Source organism: Apus apus, chromosome 14 (assembly GCF_020740795.1).
Source record: "Apus apus isolate bApuApu2 chromosome 14, bApuApu2.pri.cur, whole genome shotgun sequence".
In the NCBI taxonomy this organism is placed as follows: Eukaryota; Metazoa; Chordata; class Aves; order Apodiformes; family Apodidae; genus Apus; species Apus apus.
The window spans coordinates 14,047,948-14,068,435 of NC_067295.1; the positions used below are offsets into that span (position 1 = coordinate 14,047,948).

General features: G+C 40.0%; 1 protein-coding gene across 3 annotated transcripts in view; it reads right to left on the reverse strand.

Moving 5' to 3' along the window:
• Positions 1-8,175: 8,175 nt before the first annotated feature.
• Positions 8,176-20,488, reverse strand: part of KATNIP (katanin interacting protein) — a 59,338-nt gene continuing 47,025 nt past the window's right edge. For 2 of the 3 annotated variants that reach the window (XM_051632433.1, XM_051632432.1), the window contains 8 exons: positions 19,203-19,360; positions 18,820-18,884; positions 17,802-17,912; positions 15,820-15,959; positions 14,227-14,328; positions 13,415-13,575; positions 10,987-11,075; positions 8,176-9,648 (listed from right to left, as the gene is read on the reverse strand). In XM_051632433.1, coding sequence (XP_051488393.1) covers positions 9,593-9,648; positions 10,987-11,075; positions 13,415-13,575; positions 14,227-14,328; positions 15,820-15,959; positions 17,802-17,912; positions 18,820-18,884; positions 19,203-19,360 — 882 coding nt within the window. In that variant the 3' untranslated portion in view covers positions 8,176-9,592. The remainder of the gene's footprint in view (positions 9,649-10,986; positions 11,076-13,414; positions 13,576-14,226; positions 14,329-15,819; positions 15,960-17,801; positions 17,913-18,819; positions 18,885-19,202; positions 19,361-20,488) is intronic. The other variant, XR_007890904.1, reaches the window with a different exon arrangement.

Genomic DNA, 20,488 nt, shown 5'->3' on the forward strand with positions numbered 1-20,488 from the left:
ACACAGAGGAAAAATGGCCCTGGAGATCCTTTCTCCCCATCTGGGACACAGTGAAGTGCAATGGGTGAACAACAGCTTGTCCATCAGGTTCTGCTCACAGAGCTGGCCTTGTAGCCTGTTTTGTAAAGATCGGTTGAGGGTGGAGGGATGTCCTTGTGCCATTTTGCTCATTACCAATAGTGGATACTCTTTCCTTGCCCTACTGGTTCACCCAAGCCCTATCAGAGAGTCACGGACACTTCTTGGAAACACTCACTTCCCCAGTCTCAATGTCACTTTCAGCATCCTGCACTCACCAGAACTATGTCCTGTTACAAACATGCTCTGTCTTAAGACTTTAGGTCTTGCTGCCTGATATTCAGGCAGAAAGGTAATTACACAGTCCCATTATTCTGACAGTTAAAAAGATTCAGCCATTGTTCTTCTTGGACAATTCATACTGATTTGCACCTTGCCTGCATTGCTCCATAGCCTAAACAAGCCTTCTCTCCAAAATGTTATCACCTTCACTGGTATAGAGACAGACAGAGAAGGCAATCAGACACATTGAAAAATTAGACTATAAATCCATGCTGCATTCCATCTATTTCCCATTTAACTGTATAACTCTATTTTTCACTTGAAAATGTACTTTCAAGTCTAAAGACCCAATATCAGACCAAATGATTTCTTCTTTCCTCTCCTAACTCTAGGCATTACATCTGCTATTCTCCAGTCACACCAGATCCAGAGGTTCATTACTATTACACTGCTCCAAGTAATGTGCACTGTCTGCTATGAATTATCCCTGCATGCATCATGAGGACCTAAGAGCCACCACACAGGCTGTCTCTAGGAGCAGGTGTCTAGTCAGAAGTGTGAGCACATTAACACTTTTTTTCCAGCCCCAAGTGATCTGCAGTTTGTCCTGATTGATTGTGTTAAATAACCAATTAATATTCACCATGCTGCAGGTCTGTGGGCTTCAGCTGGCAGAACACATTTTTCAGCAGATAAATTATATTAAAGAGAGGATCCTGATCCATAGTGGTCATAGAGTCCCAGAATAATTTAGGCTGGAAAGAGTCTCTGGGGAAGGTCAACTGGTCCAACCCCCCTGATCAGACGGTATTCTGGTAAAAGAAATAAAATAAAATCTGTGATGCAAAAACCTAAACCATTGCAACACAACAAACATCTGACAACTAAAAAAAAAAAAGGAAAAAAAAAAAAAAAAAAAGAGAAAAAGAGAGAAGCCATGCAAACAACCTGCAGTGGAATCACTTGCAGATCGGATCCACCACAGGAAAAACCTGAGTTTGCTTCCCCAGAAGAACTGTGCTGGGAGTTCATCTAGACAGGAGCTCTCCACAGGCTGATCAGTCTGTAGAAACTTAATATATAACTGCATCAGTGGATAAAGAAGATAAATTGTAAAGTTTCTGTGGCACTGTTTTGGAGGGCCCTTTCCTATCGTTAGATCTGTATGTGTTGTCAACTCATTTTTTAGGTTTCTCATTAGTATCTCTAATGCATAATTGCAGTCAAAATCAATCACTGAATCACACTTTATGACCTCATGCTTACCTCTTCATACTGTTAATAATAATATCCCTGTAAAACATGAACACTGTGCAAAAGAAGTACAACAGCCCTTCTGGTTTATGAGTTAAAATATATAACAGAACAAGTTTTAGGCAACTGTCAACATCTTTATATTAATTAGCATCATCTGTACTGAAATCTGAGTCACAAGAGTTTGGGTAGCACTGCTAATTACCATTAATCCTTTCTCCAGTCTTCCTACATGAACGCCTGCTTCTCATGATGTGTTCTCTATACATTTATATACCTAGTTCCTCTTGCACACTCCATTTCAACTTGAATTTAGTGGTTTTCACATTAAATCTACAGTCTTTGTTTCCCAAGGTGAAACTGCCTCTGGAGAGCCTTTTATATTTCTTACACTCATTGCTTCTACAGGTGGTTACTTTTGCACTATGGGCTGAAGCTCTCCCCTATGGACCTCTCCTCTCCTTGGATTTTGACAGGCAATCAGTGTCCAGCAAGTCATTTGCCAACCCTTATTCTCAAACCACAAGCAGATGAGCAAGGTGCAGATCTCCCTAGGGCCTTCATGCTACTGCCCAGGAAAGGGTGACACTGGGGAATCACAGAGGATTTCAGAAGAACACGCAGAGATACAGCATGCACTGATCTCCCAAACACCTTACTGAGCAATGCAGATCTTAGATTCTTGCAGATTTACTGTGAGGAACACATTTTCTCAGTGGCCCAAAGAAAGTGATTAAAATACACATCTATGTCTTCCTGGGTCAGTGGGTTTTGATCAGATATCCCATTTTGTGTTAATACTCAGATACATTACCATCCCAGAGAGATGAATAATAGGAGCTATTTAATTTCTCTGACAATATTACACATAATGAAAAGTCTTACTACCATCTTACTATCATCCTTCTCCATGAATTCTGGCCACAGACAGATCTCCTGTTGGTAATGGAAATGTCAGTTTGATTCATCTGCTCACCAACTAATTCTTACCAACCATTTCCAGTATATAGCAAGCCATCCAAAAACAATCCTCTGGAAACAAGCCAGAACAGACCTTCATTGTACAATAGTTTTTACCACTGTTTAGTCTTACACAATTTCAGGTAGCTTTGCTACTCACCCTATTTTTAGCAGTGCTTCCAGCAGACTGGGAAAGAGGCAGATCGTAAGACTTCTACTAATCTGCAAATCTGAAATTACAGTTCAGAGACTGAATTTATTATTATACAGCTAGATGACAACAGCAGAGATGACCTTTCTGCAATGCCAGAAGTCTTATCCAGACTGATCTAGGCTTTAATCAGGGAGGGAAAAGTATAAATTATTATGTGTCAAAAGAAAACTTTTCCCCTATTAGGACAGTCAAATATTAAAACAGATTTCCCAGAGAGGTTGTGCAGCCTCCATCCCTAGAGGTTTTCCAGGCCAAACTGGATGAAGCTCTGTGTAACCTGGCCTGACTTCTGTAAGGTTAAAAAAAAAGTTCTGTAATTGCAGAAAGCAGCCAGGAAAACCTTTGATGAATGGGAGCACAGAGCTATGAATAACGGGCAGGAACAGCACCAGCAGTGTTTTACACTTACTAAGCCACACTTGTGAGGCAGGCAGGGCTGACAGGCATCAGTGTCTGTGCTCCATTCCCTGTGTTGGTGACTTATTTTTCTGCCATCCACCCTGGACACTCAGCAAAGCTCCTGTGCTACAGGACTGAGCTGCCTCAGTCCTCATCCTTTCTGATACAAGATGCAAGCTCTCTCCTGCTCAAGATAAAAGTTCTTTCCCCCGTTTGTTACAGGCAGAAATACCTATTCTGGCAGCCACCTCATGCTGCCATCAGGCAGAAGAGAAATCTCAGTAAAAGTGATAAAAGGGCTCAACTGCTTCCAGTTCATTATCTTACCACAGGGACCATCTCTTCTCCCAGGGACAGTGCTCCCCTTTTGTGGAGTCCTGTCCCTGAGAAACCTTCACAACCATAGCAGCTTCTTCTGTATTCCCCTACCCTTAAGCATACCACACTTTCTTTCCATCTGAGCCTTTGATCACCATCTGTTCCAGCTCCAGCTACACTGACTAGGATACAGTTTGGAGATCAGTTCAGACCATAATACTCAGCTGGGCTCACTCTCTCAGGAGGCTCCTCAGGGCTCACTCTTTCCTGGCCCTTACAATGGCTCTGAGATGCACTGTCCAGATCAAAACCTTATCTTTAGCACTGCACCCACCCCCTGCCTCCTTCAGGGCCAAGACAACTTTCAGGTAGCAACTGGCTTCTTTGCTGAGAAGATGGAGGCTTCCCTATGTTTAAGTTCCTTTAGCCTTCTGACATTCACCCCCACACATTTATTCCAACATAAGGAACATTCTAAAACCCCTGTGAAGCTCCTTTTCCACTGAAACACAGATCCACTGGGGAACACAAGCAACTGAGCTCTGAAACAGCAGGTCACATATGAGTAAGAGGAAAAAGTTGAGCTCAAGCTAACTGTATCTATCTGATGTCTCTCAGGTTTATGGTTCCCCAGAATGCCCATTCCCTTGGGAAACCTGCACACAAACTGTGCATGCTGACATTTTTGGAAGTCCCACAATCAATAGAGCAGAGACACACACTAAGAACTTGGGAGTTAATTTTAGTCACACCAAAGAGACTGTGAGGAAGCTGAAAGCAGGCTTTTCCCTATGGTCTCACTGTATAATTGGGACCTTCCAGAAATAAACAGCATACCTGAGGAAGGCTGCTAGGAGATCATGAGGTAGTGGTTTTCCTCTCCTAATTAAAGCCAAAGCAGTAAGCTATGGGTGGAGAACCACACCATGTTGGAAGCAATAGTCCAGGCTTGGAAACTCCTATCCTCCTGATCACTGGCATGGTCAGTCCCCTCCTTCAACCAGGACCTAAGAAAGGGACCACTGGCAAGCCAGCAGACAGAAGGTCTGTAGCCTTGTTTCCCCCTTTTCCACTAATTTCTAGGTCAGTAAGACAGAAGCCATAAATTGCAAATGTTGCTTTTGCCTAGATCTAAACACTGCAGCACTTCACAGGGTCCTGAGCCAGGGGGACTGGGGCTGGTGCTATTAGACAAAGGTGGAAAATTGATCACTTCCCAGCAAGATTTAGAGGCCAGTCGGACAGGAAATTACTCCAGCTGGGCACCCTGTCCCCATCTTCCAGCTCTTCCTGCAGCTAGGAGATTCACTCTATAATTGCTTTCTTAGTCCACATTTTATCCTCAGCTGACAGAATTCCATTAGGGTGATACAAGCTGCGTGATAAAGGGATGTTTGTCTCTCACATGGGCTGTAAGTCATTTCTCAGCAAACAAGCAAATAGTCACAGAAATGGGCAAAGAGACCTCTGAGCCAGGAACCCTCCTTCTTGTGCTCTGAATATCAGGACCTCAGTGCTCAAACAGAAGCTAACATTCCTCCAGCAGGTTGTACTCCTCTCTGCTTCCCTCCCTGCTCTCTAGAGGAGACACCTCAGAGCACATCTCCAAAATTAATGTTTATCTCTGCAGCATTTTTGATGGACAATAATCAAGCAGGCAGACGTGCAGCTCTGGCACCCCTAGAAATGAGGAGCCTATGCAAACAGGAGCCATACTGTGATCACATGGGTTGGTGACACCCCCTGTCACCAGGGGTCAAAGGTCTCAGATAGCAAGTGGCCTACATATGGGGAACTAGATAAAATTCAGCTGATGTTGTCATACATTGGAGCACATAGGTCTGAAAAGCAAAAGAAGCTGGTCACGCCTGCAACCAAAGAATCATCATTCTGAGCAAGACCTTCAGAACTGCTTTGAAGACAAAAGGAGTGACCTTCTAAGCATAATGATGCAGTCAAAAGATAAACATGATAAAAGAAGCTGAAAGGGAATACAGGGAGGTGCATCAAATGCTGTAATGTGCATAGTTACAGTCTCTATAGCACTGGTGAACCAGTTACTAGGCAGTGTGTTCTGGGATCCACATTTTTTTATTAATATTGGAAGAGACTGTTCTACTTCAGTGACTCATACCAGAAGAGAGGCTCCTGTTACAGCTCAGCCTCCTGTATCAGCAGCTCCAGAACACGGAGACCAGCCTAAGACACACCTAACACAACATGTCTGCTGACACCAGTGCTGGCTTGGACTCACTTGCTCAGTTCCCCAGGGCAGTGTAGAGGTGCACTCAACGGTGAGGACTGCCAAAGCAGAGAGCAGGAAGGAATGGAAAATGCTTGTGTCTTACAGAGTAAAAGCTACTGACTCAATCAAGGGGAAGCAGACTTCATCCCCTGCATGAGCCACAATCCAGACGTTAATAAAGCACTTCACATTTGCTCTTACCTGACTCAGGCTGAGAAGTGAGCTTTTCCTGGCAATCTAAGAGGCTGAAAGGCTGCCTCCCTCACCCACTGCTCTCATCCTTACATCATCACTGGCAGGGATTCCTAACTGGTCACTCTAGGGCATTACCTGGTCCACAAGATCTCTGTCCAATCTCACAACTCCCCGTCACTCATCGGCACTGTCAGGCTCTTGCAGTTGCTACCAGTCTGGCACACATCCCTGAAATGACAGGACTGAACATCACTGTGGGGAATGACCAGCACACCAGGAGCCTGGTGAAAGCCCAACAGGACCAGGAAATCTTAGCAAAAACAGCACCACCTAAGCAGGATGCTGCAGTGCCATTTTATGTCCAGCTCCAGCCTAAGCCACAAGACAGGCTCAGTTTAATTTAGCTGCCATATGTAGCTCCTCATGCAGCTCTTAGGGGTTCATCCTCCAAAATGAGAATGACTGTCCTGACTCAATAATACATGAGATTCCATGTCTTCTGCGCTGCCTTTCACACTGTCTGCACCACTGTGTGCTCCCTCGTCCACGTTATGGGTGCTTCTCAGTGCTGTTTAAATTCTACTGGATTAAACTACAAAAAGGAAAAAAACTGAAATCAGAAGCTGCAGGCCTTCCTAGGCATTCTAGCTTTCAGATTACACTGTGAGACTTGATAAAAATATCTTTTTAAGTATCAAAAAGTAGTCAGCATGACATGTACTTCCTCACTGATTATTTCTTTATACTCTGCCCTTTTCAGCGTCACGGTGGGACAAACAAATTCATTTCTTTTACCTTGATCCAGCCTCTTTAAAGCAAGTCACCACAGGGAAAGGTGAGCATCTGTGACAAAAAGGTTTCTGAGTGGCCCAGAAAATGGAACTGGGCAAAAGTTTAATAATTTACATCAAAGACTTCAGCAAGAATTCATATTAATCTTTCTTTTCTCTTTGTCATGCTTTTGACAATGTCAAATGATGTGTTACCCTGCACATTCTTGCTGGATTACTCTTGCTGAAACAGTGCCTGACATTGACTGAAGTGCTCTGTGGGGATTTTCTTGATTGCATGTTTACTCTTCCTCTTCTCCCTCCTGTAAAAGCTAGTCTGACATGAATGTACCTGTAACTTGTTAGTTAAAAGAAGGTGGAAAACGGAATAAAACTTTAAAAAAACCCTCTGATTCACTGTGGAAATGAGTTGAATATCTATGTTGGAGTATATAGGACTTACTAGGACAATTATTGTTGGTTATATAACAGGTCATTACATCTCAAAATCAATTAAGGAGGGCAAAGGCTGACATCTCCTGCCCCACAGAGATTAATGAAATATTTTCTAAACATTATGCTATTTTCTATATATGACTGACCTGAAGCAAGGACTTCATTAGGCCTTGGTGGTGCATGTCATCCCAGAGCAGACAGCAGGCTCCCAAACCCTTCCAAACACAAACACTGCAGAGGAGGATGTTTCACAGCTTCACAATTTTTTTTTTTTTTAAATACTTCAAATACTTTGATGGTCTTTCCACAGTGTGGGAATTGTGGGAATTGTGGGGAATTTCTTGAATGGATAAAAAGAGCTGCTAGGAGGGGCTGGCAGAAGGTACAAGCTAATAGTTTCTGTGCCAGACTGGATACAGCTTTCCAGAGACAAAAGGTGTGAAAACTGGCTGCAGTTACCAACTGACTGGAGAGCAAGAGTTGGGGGCAGAGAAAGAGATGACAAAGGGGACTCTTGAGCTTGACCAAGCATTTTACAATAATTTACAAAACCTGCAGGTATCTCAAAGGATTAGGGTTAAAAAAATCATTAGTCCATCTCATGGGACTCAAGATGCTCTAGACAGATAGAGAGAAGACAGATGAGCATAGAAAGTCCTCTCCCCCTCACACATTTTCTGATCAATAAGAAAGATGCTATTCTGCCACGAAACATGACAGATTTCATTTCTCTTCCCATTCAATGCAATTTTTTCAGAAGAACAAACAATGCAACAAGTCTCATCTACAAATTGCTTATATGACAAATCTGTGATTCTCTTAAAAACATTGTTACAGCCTCTCCTCTTCCAAGCATTTATATCTGTTCTTGGCTCTACCAATAAACCTCCTTTCAGCTCTTCCTCTTTTTGGTTTTGGAGTTGCAGGTAATGGTTACCTGATTCTTAGTAGAGAACACTGGTAAACACACAAGGGGAGACAGTTCACAGAATAACAGAGGGTTCTTCTGTCAGTGCACTTTGGGTAGAGTGTTTAAACAAAGTACAATATACTCATACACAGTATTTTACATTTAGAAGTGAAATGTTTTGTATTTAGTACAAAATACATTTTGTGGCTTCATCAACAGAAACCTGGAAATGCATTGCTATCTTGTGTCTTTTCAGCTGAGCCAACAGCAGCTAAGAAATATGCTTTTTTAAGCAAATATACAAGATAATGCTCTTCTGACTTAGCACAGAAAGGGAAGCAGCACATTTGGATTCTGCATCAGCTGCAGGAGTCTCTGTTTCATGTCTAAAAGCATGAACTGACTTCAGTGTGTTCAATTCTGTCTGGGAATAACCAGTGACTTCTGAACGAGAAAGGAAGAATCTTCTATGGAAGAGATTTTCAGGTTGTTACAACCAAGAGATTTTCAGTAAAAAGTACATTTGCATAGCTAAAAATCTTGCAGCATTAAGTATTTGGTTAGAGCTTTTCTTTAAATGACTACATCTGGAAGGTCTTCTGTGTTTAAAAATGCTGTTCACTCCTTACCTCCTGCTAGTTAAAATGCATTTACCTTTTCTCACAAGTGGTGATGTGTTGCTGGAAACGGATCAGGTTGGTACTGCACAGGGATACTCGTGGTTCATATAACCAAATTCAGGCAAGATAGGAGAAAAGAGCATTGCTCTGTAGCAGGAGGACTCTGAAGAATGTGCAGAGCACCTGTCAATGGCACTTCAGGCAAAAACATCTATTTTGCTTTTTTCATGGTAGTGAAATAATGAAAGAAATAATTATTTCATTGCAAAAGATGAAAAGTGACAGCTGAAACTTACTTACTAAACCTTGATAAACCCACTTCCTGATCTCCACTTACTAAAAGCATTCAGACTTCTGCACACCCAGTGGAACCTCTCCAAATGTAAGGAAGAGTGTCACCCCTGTAAAGCGCACTGCCATCAAAACCTACAGTGGCAGTCCAGAATCAGAGAGGTAAAGAGCATTTCCTCTAGTGAATTCCCAAAGAATTATTTACAGGCATCAGAAACAAAGCAGACACTTCCTTCTAATGAGGAGCTCTGTGGTCCTTCAGCTAGGGTCTAGAAATTAAAGCTTGAGAAATACTCTGAAAGCCTCTTGTTATGACCATCATGCTTCACCCAAGTCCTTAGTAACTGGCAGGACAGCTCTCAGTTAGCAGCAAGGCTCTTGCTCACTCCTTTATGTTCCTCCCTGTGTTTCCCATTAAGAAAGGAAGAAAAACAATCATACAAGTAACGATGATTTGAAAAACCAAAAAATTGAATTAATGCTTTGAATTTCATTACTGAAGAAAATATCCTGTAGTGAATAAAAGGTCCTCTCATAAGACAGGAGATGCTTCAACAGCAGACATGGAAAATCTTCCATTTGGATGGTACATATCTTGAAGAGCTAGATTGCAGGTACTGGGGCTGGAAGTACTCAGGACTTTCCCATCACAATCCCTTGTTATCTTTTCCTCCTCTGTGGTCCTTTCTCACATATGCAGGTTTTTGGACGCAAAGCTGTCAAAGAAAATTGAGTGTTGTTTTAAGACTGTATGTGTATGAACAGTGGAGCCACAGGCTAAAATGAGGATGAAGCACACCCATTTCTCTTCCATCCCAGAAGGAAAGCTAAGCTGCTCTTCTCAGTCATGTTTCTTATGTTGACAGTGACTGATGCCATTTTTTACACAGCACCATGGAACTGCTTTCCTCTGGAATCTGGAGTGAATTCAATGCTGACACTGTTCTGAGTAGGAGGTTGGACCCTTCCTCAGGAGGGGAACCCCTGAGGTCTTCTCCAACCAAAATCATTCTAGAAATCCAAGTTGTTAACCCTGTGGCTGACACCAGTAAGTACAAGAGAGGAGATATGGGGCAGATATCAACAGGCAATACTCAACTGCTGACTTCACAGGCATTCTGTGTCCTTAACGCTTGGACAATAGATGAGATGGCCATGGCGATGACAGCTGTTCTATACTGGACATAGGGTTTGTCTGCACTGGAACCCAGGATTTCATTACAACAGGCACAGAGATGTTCAAAATCCTTTTGGTGCAGCTAGTGCTAATACACTAACAACTTGGAAGCTGTATTGGTAAAGGCAATGGCATTTCAAATCCTTCTCCTATAGAACTGTTATTAAAAGCCATCAAATAGTTTCTATAACATTTTCTAGAGGAACTAATTGGAGAAAGTGTCCTGCTCAGGAGAGAAAACCAATCACAAACATACCAGCTTGTCTGAGACTTTGTAATGTATTCAGGGAGCTATTCTGAGTAATTTACAATGAGTGACTGGGACTCTTCAGACTATAAATACTATCTACTCTTTCTCCTTGGGAAAAAAGAGGTTGTCTTTTTAATTTTCACTTTGTAAGAGAAAAGACCAACCAGAAAGACAGTGGGAGGAATAAAGTCAACATGTTTTCCCCCTTGTTGCACTTGCTGTGATTTTGGATTTGCTTGAGGAGCAACAAGCAGCTAATTCTGAGACACGTATTCATCATCTCTAAAGCTGCTTCATGCAATAAGCTGTGAAAATGCACAATTAACACTAGTTTTCTGTTTATCTTTAGTCAGTTTTATTGCTGAGGACTTCTGTGTATGTGTTGGTATAAGCTGTTATGTGCCACTAATGTCTTGATTTATATTACCTGCTTTCAAATTTAGATATAGAATAAAAATCCAGAGTATGACATTCCCGGTTTGCCCTCCTATGGTAGAAAAAGTAGAGCTAAATATCCAAAAGAGCTCTAAGTCTCCCCATTTTCCCCAGTTTAGGTCTATAACAAACTTTACCCAAACTGTCTCTGTAGAAAGAGCACAGAAGAAAACTGTAGAAGACAGAACTAACCTGGATCAGCCACAACCTGCTTCTTTTTGCTGTTGGTGACAACCTCATTTTCATTCATCATTCGTACATCCTGATCTCCAACATGATTGCTGAAAAGATGAAAATCAGCACATTAGCCAAAATAATCAACACTGTGAAAATTTATGAGAGTCATGGAAAAGGTTAGCAAACAAGTTATTTAGTCCTGGAGGCTAAAGAAAGCTCTGAAGCACAGCCACCTTAAATGAGGCTATCTAGAAAGGAAAGGCATTCTATCAGCATCCACCTGAAGGATTTCCTGCCAGTTTTAATTAGTGGCATTCATCCAGGCACACATTCAACTCTAAATATCATATTCACTCTACAGTTTTCTTGCCTGCCTACACAGCTTGAACCACATTAACCAAAGTGAGATTTTTGAATCAGTGCTGTACAAATAGAGTAGAAAAATCCCTATATGGAACTTAACGCTGTTTTGTAATGTTGATATAGCATGACCTGAAAATTTCCTGAGCTAAACAAAATTAATTTACCATGTCAAGTTTTGTTTGCAGGCTGCTGCAAAAATTTAACAATTTCTTTTGGGGATAGAGGAACTTCAAAGTTAAATTAAATTAAACAAATTACAGGGCGGAAAAAAAGTGAGCTGAATGGATAGTTAAAGAAAACATCACTGAGAACACCTCCCTTTTACATAGATAAACCAAAACATGCATGAAGGAAAAAAGTGTGTTTTTTTCTTTTATCTACAAATACCACACAAAATAGGTCTCTAGTTTTGGAGAAAAATGTAATGTCCCTCAAACTGTCAGAGTAAAACTGGGTAACTTATCATCAATAGCATAAAGCCTGATGTACTTCAGCATAAGATCAGACTCAAGTTCAGGGTTCACAAAATATTGACCAGTGACACGTGAAAGAGGATGGGCCAAAATCAGAAGTAACAACATTAAAAAGCTCAGGAGTATTTTCAAATGGAGGGATATTATCCAGGATGTAGTAAGGGATTTGTCTTCTATTGCTGAAATACCTTCATTTTAGTGGGGTAGTAAAAGAAAAAAGGGAAAAGAATATTGCAAAACAGGCTAAGAAGAAAGACCAAGAAAGCTCCTGCACAGAAGTAAAAAGGCTCAGCATATTCTTGACTGAAAAACAGAACGTGCAGTTTGTGTGACCCCAAAAGTAAATCCCTCTTAAAGCTAAATAAAATGCTGTATGTCCTTTTGGAAGGAAGTTATGTGAAAGGAAGTTATGTGAAAAAGATCTATGATTATAGCTGGTGCTTGTCGGCTTCCAATAAAATAAATTTATTGATAGAAAGATGTTAAGCTGAAGAAAGTAAAGGTTCATTTCTCCTCCTCCTTTTTTTATCCCACCGAAAAATTTCTTAAAACTCATGTTTCCCTCAAGACATTTTCATTTCAGTAACTTTTTCACTGGAAAAACTGTTTAGCTCCAATTTTTACCATGACAACGCTTGTACAAAAACAAGAGCCTAACACAATACACCCAAATGATTATTTACTTCAACATCTGACAGTACCAGTGGCCAAGAGCCAATGCTTTATAGAAACACAGAAAAACAAAGCCCCTAGGCAAATATCAACTGCAGTTCTTAATCAGCACAGCTTACCTTCTTTCCATTTCTTTCCAAGTATTGGAATATTCTTCTGAACCAATCATTTGCCATTTTTTAATGCAAAACTGTTTTCTTTTTTCCCCCAGGTGATGTATGTGCAAGACATCCTATTTCTTAGCTGTGCAATGTATAAGAATGTTCATTTCTCTAAGCTTTCAATTTTTTAATCTTCAATCTCATTTAAAATCAATTATTCTTTCAATTTTTATTTTCCTTGCTAGGGATTGTTCTTTAGGCCCTATCAGCCCTGACCTTCTAAACATAAATGCATTTTTCACTGCATTTCATCATATTTTCTGTGAGCTTGCCAACTTAGTACCTGCAAAGTGTCATTCCTCTGAATGCAATTAACTTCTTATTTAATAAGTTCATTACTTTAGAACATTCACAAAATAGAACTTTGGTTCCTTAATTATTACCCATGCCAAATTAGAGGACTTGATTTTCTTTACTTTTGATGTGTGGTTCTTTCATATTAACTTTTTTTCTTCCTCCTTGTAATATCACTGGGATTTATTATTTTTCCTCTAAGGAAGTCTAACTTCTTTCTTTCCTGTTTATTACTATAGGCTTCCATGAAAACTTCAGTAAATATGAATCATGAATCCCAGTAAGTGCTAAACAATGCTTACAAATAAAGCTGGTAACTTGGTCCTAGTACCTAAAAAACTACTGGTTATTTCTCATAAAATGAGGCTGACTATGCTTTGGAAGGGAATTTTCTGTAGGAATATACATATTGCTGACGTGAGTCACATACAAACTTTTTTTTTAAAGATTCTTTCTTCCCATCAAGAGCCCCTCACATACCTAATAACAGTTCTCTTCTCCTGATGGCAAATCTTCTCATCATCTGTAAAGAGAATGGTATGATACGGGACCACTGGATCGCAGGTGGGTAGGATGCCTCTTACTACATGGCTCACCATATCCAGAATCCCATTGTACACAAGCAAGTCATCCACCAGAAGCTAAAGATATTTAAGAAACAAACAAAACACCTAGGAATCAGGCACTGCTTTCAGCAGTTGTCTCCAGCAATTAACTAGAACTCATTTTACCCTATTTGTTTCACAAGTCTGGTTGCTGGTTTAGCTTTTGTTCCTTAAAACTTTCATTTCTCTCTATTCACTGCTGGGTTTTGATTATTACTTTTTTTTTCCCCCAAGATTTTGTCTTCTCACTGATGTTTCTAATGCAGCTTTCAAGTAGGTAATTAAAAACGTATTTCACATTTTACATAATTGCCATTCCATCAACTGGAGTGAATCACTCTTAAATCTAGGAATTCATGAATCTCACTTCAGCTGTCCAAATTTCAGGTTTGTAGTTCAAAGTTCAAGGCCTGCTCTATAGGCAGTGGAAAAAAGGAAAGCATTATCCTATCTTAAGACATTTATCTAAGAAATACATCAGATAAAGTGTTCTTTGCCTGGACAAGAAAGGGAGGACAAATGACTGGCATAGATTACTCATTTTAAAACTAAATGTAGAGTTAAATGAGATTAATCTCATCCTTTGAGATTACAAGGAATCACACTTCAGTAAACTGTGAAAATAAGTACAGAAATCAAGCAAGCTGACTCACCAGAACATACAAAATGCATACAAAAAGTACTTACACCAAATTCTTTCACACCTCTCTGAGGAGTTTTCGCATAATTCCATAACTTGATCATTGAGACAGTAGTAGGCACATCAAAAATGACATATACCCTATTCACCTGTAAAATATAATTAATTCATATTTAACAGCCCAAATTCTCCAAAGAAATGAAATTCTCATGCATGTTCCATCAAAAGAGGTCCATATTTACAGAGATAATGCTCAAGGACAGGTAACTGAGGCTAAGGGCTTCAGTTCAGTTATCCTCTCTGTTGATACTTCACAAATGATGACTCTATCCCACAGCTGCCCTCTCAGATGCTCATGTCATTCATTTGAAGATGACATTTACACCTGAGCTTATCATCCTGGATTGTTAGGTCAACTGGAGGAGGGATAGAGACACTTTCGAGGAGTATTTCCATCAACGAAATAAAGACACATGCTTCAGAAGACAAGCTGGTATCCTATCCCATCCCATCTCTTCCTACTACGTATGAATGGAATCCACCTTTCTGTTTGCAAGACTAAGATTTCTCTTATCTCCACGACTTTGAAAGCTCTAGCAGAATTTTTGCAAGTGTTATGTGAGGTGCACTAACAGGCACATAGAGACAACTCTCCAGATGCTTGCTAAACAATTATTACTTGAGGTGTTGGTCACTTTACTTTCAATGACATTAATGTCAAGATGCTAAGACCAAAGATAAGGCTGTATCAACTTCAGGCCTAGATATCTTAAGCTTCATCTCTAGCATCCTCTGAAGCATCTTTTGATGCTCACTTTTAATAAATCATTATGCTTTTTAACTGGAGAAAGAAATATAGATGTGATCAATAGAAATGTTTACACCTGTGATTTTCCAGAAGACAATCTGGGCATAACTGTTACATAGGAAGTAAGGATATTTCCAACACAGTAAGCTACAACACATCACACGCCAGGTTTACATTTTGTAACTTTTGAAATCCATCTTCTTTTAAGAAATAAATATATCTTGATTATGCCCATTAAAGGCCCATGAAAAATGTCCTCTTCCAAAATAAAGCCAGAATTCATCTAAGTTCATCTGCTTTTTCTGGTTAGATATTTGATACCCTGAGTTTTAAACTTGGGGCTTCTAAAAGGGCTGAATCACCTGGGACCTTCGGACATTAAATACTAGGTCAGTCATCTCCACTTTATGAATTTGATAACAAGATTTTTAAACATCTTACTGCTGGAATAACATGCATTGCTTTTTGTAAGAACAAGTTTAAGATCCCAGCCCACATCTGTCAGAAAGGTGTTTATTGCACAGAACATGCATATTAAAATGCTTTGTCAGTATCTTTATCATAGTTAACTGAAAAAACATCTTACGCTGGTTTTGGAAATTCTGCTGTCGCACCATGGAGACAGGAGATTACAAACCTGAGAAATCTATTCTGCTTCTATCTGTGCAGTCAAGAGAAACTGGCATATAAAGAACTTCTTCTAAAAGGCAGTGATTTAGCATAATTTACTAATACAAAATTTACCTAAAAATTACGAATGCTTTCCCTTTCCTTTATGCTTGTAGCTGCACTTACGCACATCACTAAAACGGAATGAAAACAGAAAAGGTACCAAGCCAGGAAGAACTGGTGCAAGCCACATATGTCTGCCATCTGTCGTGTTATTCACCCTGTCAATCAGCTTGTCTGGAGTTCGGATGTCTCCAGATACATCTTCTAACATGTTCACACTATCTGGAAAAGCAGCAATATCTGAAACAAACTTTAAGTGCAAAGAACGGAAAAGGACATTTCAGAAACGCCGCAAATAAAATTTTTGCTTGCTCTTCTAGATTCCATGGGTGAGTATCCATGACTAGAGCAGGAAAACTTAAAATTGCTCTTGAGTACTCCACATAAGCAGCAAAGGAACTTGGGGGCACATTTTTTATAGCAGGACAACCCTTAGAGATTCTAGCATTCAAAATTATTTTTAAAATAGGAATACATTAACTAGCTATATTTAATCTACTTTCACATATGTATTTATCTCTTCATCAATAACGCTCCCTTACCAGGGACAGACAATTCTCAGCTTTTTTTTGTGACAAAGCCCCACTTTTTTAGCAAGAACTAGTGAAAACTCCTCATATTAAACATATCTCAAGAAAGTATCCTTGCAGGAGGTACTCATCAGTCAGACTGGGTTTTGCTTGAGTTCCTCAAGGTTTGTGATAGAGTAACTGTCTAACAAGGCCTTCTTTCAGTTCTTTGTGAGGGAAAGATGAAGCCTTCTGTGCAGCAGGCTTTCTGGATAACCAGATTTTCTCCACAAGAGAACATTTATGCTGAAAATGTATGTATGTTAAAGACCTTCAAATAAGTGTGGATGGATGGCACTGTCATCAAAATTAGAAGTCCCCAGCACTCCAGTTTGAGGGATATGAATTTTCCCTTGTCTTAATTTCTAAAAGGCCTGAGTCTGGAAGCATTAATGAAGAATTTAAGGAATAACTGTAATGCCTCAACTGTTCAAGAAAAGCTTGCTGCAAACTTAGTGCAGTACTAAATGTGGTAAGTCAATACTAAGACAAATATGCTTTTTTGGGATCTTAATATATCCAAGCGGCACCTACTGTACAGACAGAAACAGGAGATCATTCAAAACAAGCTGAGGTATCTTTACCTGCCATTCTATTGTACCACAAAGACACATCATTTTAAAGCTAAGTTAAAGACCCCTGTTCTTAAAAACGATTTGTTACCACTTTTCCATTTCAAAATGCTTCTTTCCCATTATAGAAATTTCAAGTTCATCATGTATCATACAAGATACAAATAAACATAGCACTCAGGAAAAAGCCTCTATTACCTTTTTCATTGTATCCTCTATTTATTAGGCAATGAGACTCTTTAGAGAAATAGAATTCATGCAGCACCTGTGCTTTTTTTATCCTTTCTAGTTAGCCAAGAAACTATTTCTTTCAGTGACAGAACTAGATGAATTAGATGTTGGGGTACAAAGCTTTCAGCTCTTAAGAGACTTTGGCTGATACAGAGCACTGAAGTGTAACCTTGATGACCACAAATGTTTCAAACATGTCCTTCATTCCCTCTGTTGGTTACCCAGGGAACACTGAATCAAATTCAAAGTCTCAGTCCTTATCTTTTCAACTGGATCAGGTGTCTAGAATAGCCTAAAGCTCCAGAAACAAGAGTTATGAAAAATTTCTTTCTTGTGGCACAATGAATGGTTCCATAACAAAGAACTGAACTCAGCCTTTTTATATGTATTCATAGCTCATGAAACTTTCTGGTCCTTCCATATCATAGAAGAAATAAATGTTGATAGCAAAAAATACCATATCCTTCTTAAGCTTTCCCTTGTCCTGCTGTGTTGGTGCCTCCCAGTCAGAGAAGGGATGTTTTGAAAGTATGCAGAACACATTAAAACATACAGAAACAAGTATCATCAAGCAAATAAAGAGGAATACAAGCAGAGTAATCACGTGGGATAAAATGGTAAGAAGAAGCCAGTGATGCCATATGAGAGTTGGCCAGGGAGCAAACTGTGTATCTGAAAGGGACAGAGGTGCTTGGTCTGTAGAAGGATACTGTTTTCAGTCAGCAAGATCTGGTCTCCATGTTCATTGAACAACTCCAGTCCATTCAAACCAATGTAGTATGGATCACCCCAGCTTGTCAGAAGCTGAAACTGGAAAACAACTAAATAACAAAAAGATATTAAGGAAAATTTTTATACTGATGTTTTGTTCTAACAGACTACTTAATTTGCAGTTTCAACAATTATTGTGCAGCCCATATCTGCATGTCAGGCACTAATTATTCCGTTTAGGAGAGTGAAAAAAAAAAAATCTGCAGTTGATTAACCCCATGGCTCCCATTTGGAGCCTTCACTGCCCTCCTGTGTCTCCTGAATATGCCTTTGTCTGGTTTTGTGTCATACAGGTGATAATCGGCCAGCAAATATGGCCCTAAACTGAATGGCAAAAAAAGTAATGATGGAGCCTGTGCTGTCCATTTCTCTAATGGAGAACCCATTTGTATCCTTTTGGTCTACCCAGACACCAATTTTCAAAAACTTAGTATTGCTGAGACCTCATTATCTCCACACTTAGTTAGAACAGCCTAATGGATTTAAAAGGGCTGTCAAACTAACAGATGACATGAAAGTAAGTAGTATCACAGAAAGGCTGTGCTTAAAAAGGAAATTTTAAGCTTAAAAAGCCACAAGCACCAAGAAAAAAGGCAAAAACACTACACAGATCTGGCCAACCTTAATAAAGACACAAAATGAGACAGACATTCAATGAGAACAAAAATATGAAGACTACTTATAGCTTAGATGGGCTGGCTGGATATTGTGCTAAGTGACCTCTCTCTGGGCAGGTTATAAAAGGCAGGAGAGAAAGGTACCAGGTTATTCATATACTATGCTCCATTTATTTATTCTTAATTCACACTTAATGGAAGCCTCTCTCATATTCTTTTATCCTGTTAATTTCCTCAGGCACCAGAAACAGTTGCATTCCATAAGCTCAGGTCTCATAACTATAGTTTGCAATTCTAAAATATTCTCTATGACAACTAACAAAATCACAAAGAAGGATACAACCACATGGCATTAATGGTGCTTCATAGTCCATACTAGCTTGTTCCATTCTCTTTGAAACAGTCCTGCCAAAAAAAATAAAAAGACAAAATATTATCTTTATGTACTCTTGGCTCATTCAGAAAAAAAAAAGAACAAAATCAAAGAACTAAGCCTTCACAAACACCACCCACCGATACAACTAGATTATATTATGGACTAGACTGTCCTCTGGTCTCAGTAAAGTCTGATTAACAGTATATACCTAAAACCCAATTTTGCTCTAAGTGCTTCATATTTTCATCCATGTGCTTCAGAGAATTCACTTCAACAGAGAATATGAAAAAACACACAATAGTTAAGAGAAATTTTGTGGTCCAGATAGCAAAAACATCCTACTTTACCTTCTTTGGACTTTATTACTCAGCTGGGGCTGCAGATAGTCAAGAAAGAGAATTTCTTGGGCAAAGTCAAAATGGCAGTTGCCAGGTCCCTTGCGGATAAGAAAGCCCTCCAGTGGGGAGACACGCTGCCCATCCAGCAACACGTGGACTACCTTAGCCTTGGTTAAAAGGACAGAACATTATGTGACATGACTTTACACTACATCAAATAAAATAGATCCAAAACAATCACATTCAGTTCAGAAGCTGAAATCATTTCAATATTTGTCTTTTATTTCATTCCTCTCTAGTATGACATCCTTGGGCCTAAAAAAAAAAGCTTAAGCCAACAGACTGTTTTAGTGCATCGTGTGCAACTCAGAGCATCACAGCTGACATGGATGGGGATGGGAGAGGGGAGGATTTGGGGGGAAAATGGGAAAAAATGCATGTTGAAGAGACCCTTCAATTATTGCATCTCACTAGATCTCAGTAAACTGAAGCTACCTTTCTTCACTGAAAGGGTTATTAATAATTGGCACACGCTGCCCAGGGCAGTGGTGGAATCACCACCCCTGGAGGGATTTAAGAGACATGTAGGTGAGGTGCTGAGGGAGATGGCTTAGTGGTGTGCTTGGCAGTGCTGGGGTAACAGCTAGACTTGATTATCCTAAAGGTTGTTTCCAACCAGAATGACTTTGTGATTCTATGATTCCTGAGCCTGCAGTAATCCACACGCACATCAACGGTCAGCATATGTCACCAAGGGGATTGGAGAGACATCATGTCCCTGAAAGCACTGCTGGAGCAGCCTGATTCAGCTCAGCACTGGCTGAAGCTAGCCTGTAAGAAGTCACTTAACCTGGTGCTCTCCCACAAGCAGACTCTCTTGTGTCTCCCTTCCATTTACAGAAAGCTTGGATTTCCTCAGTTCTATTTATCTCTGTGTAAAGTGGCACTTGGACTTTTCCACAATTATGCAAATTCCTCTACCAAGCAGGGCTACATGTAGCCTGAGGGCCTATGAACAAAGAAGAGGTACTCATAGCAGGCAGAAACAATTGAGCCATGTCCACATCACAGATGCATGCACATCTTACACCATCTCTGCAGATTAAACTAAACAATTCAGGCAGACTCTTTCAGATGGTGCAAGAGTCCTGGCCCCTTCACCCACCCCCACGAGCACTACCTGGTGTTACACACATGACCCCAGTCACAGAACAATTCAATCAAGAAGCAACAATTATCACATTTAACAAATTCCAGGGCAAGATGCAGTAACTTAATCACAAGCAGCATTAAAA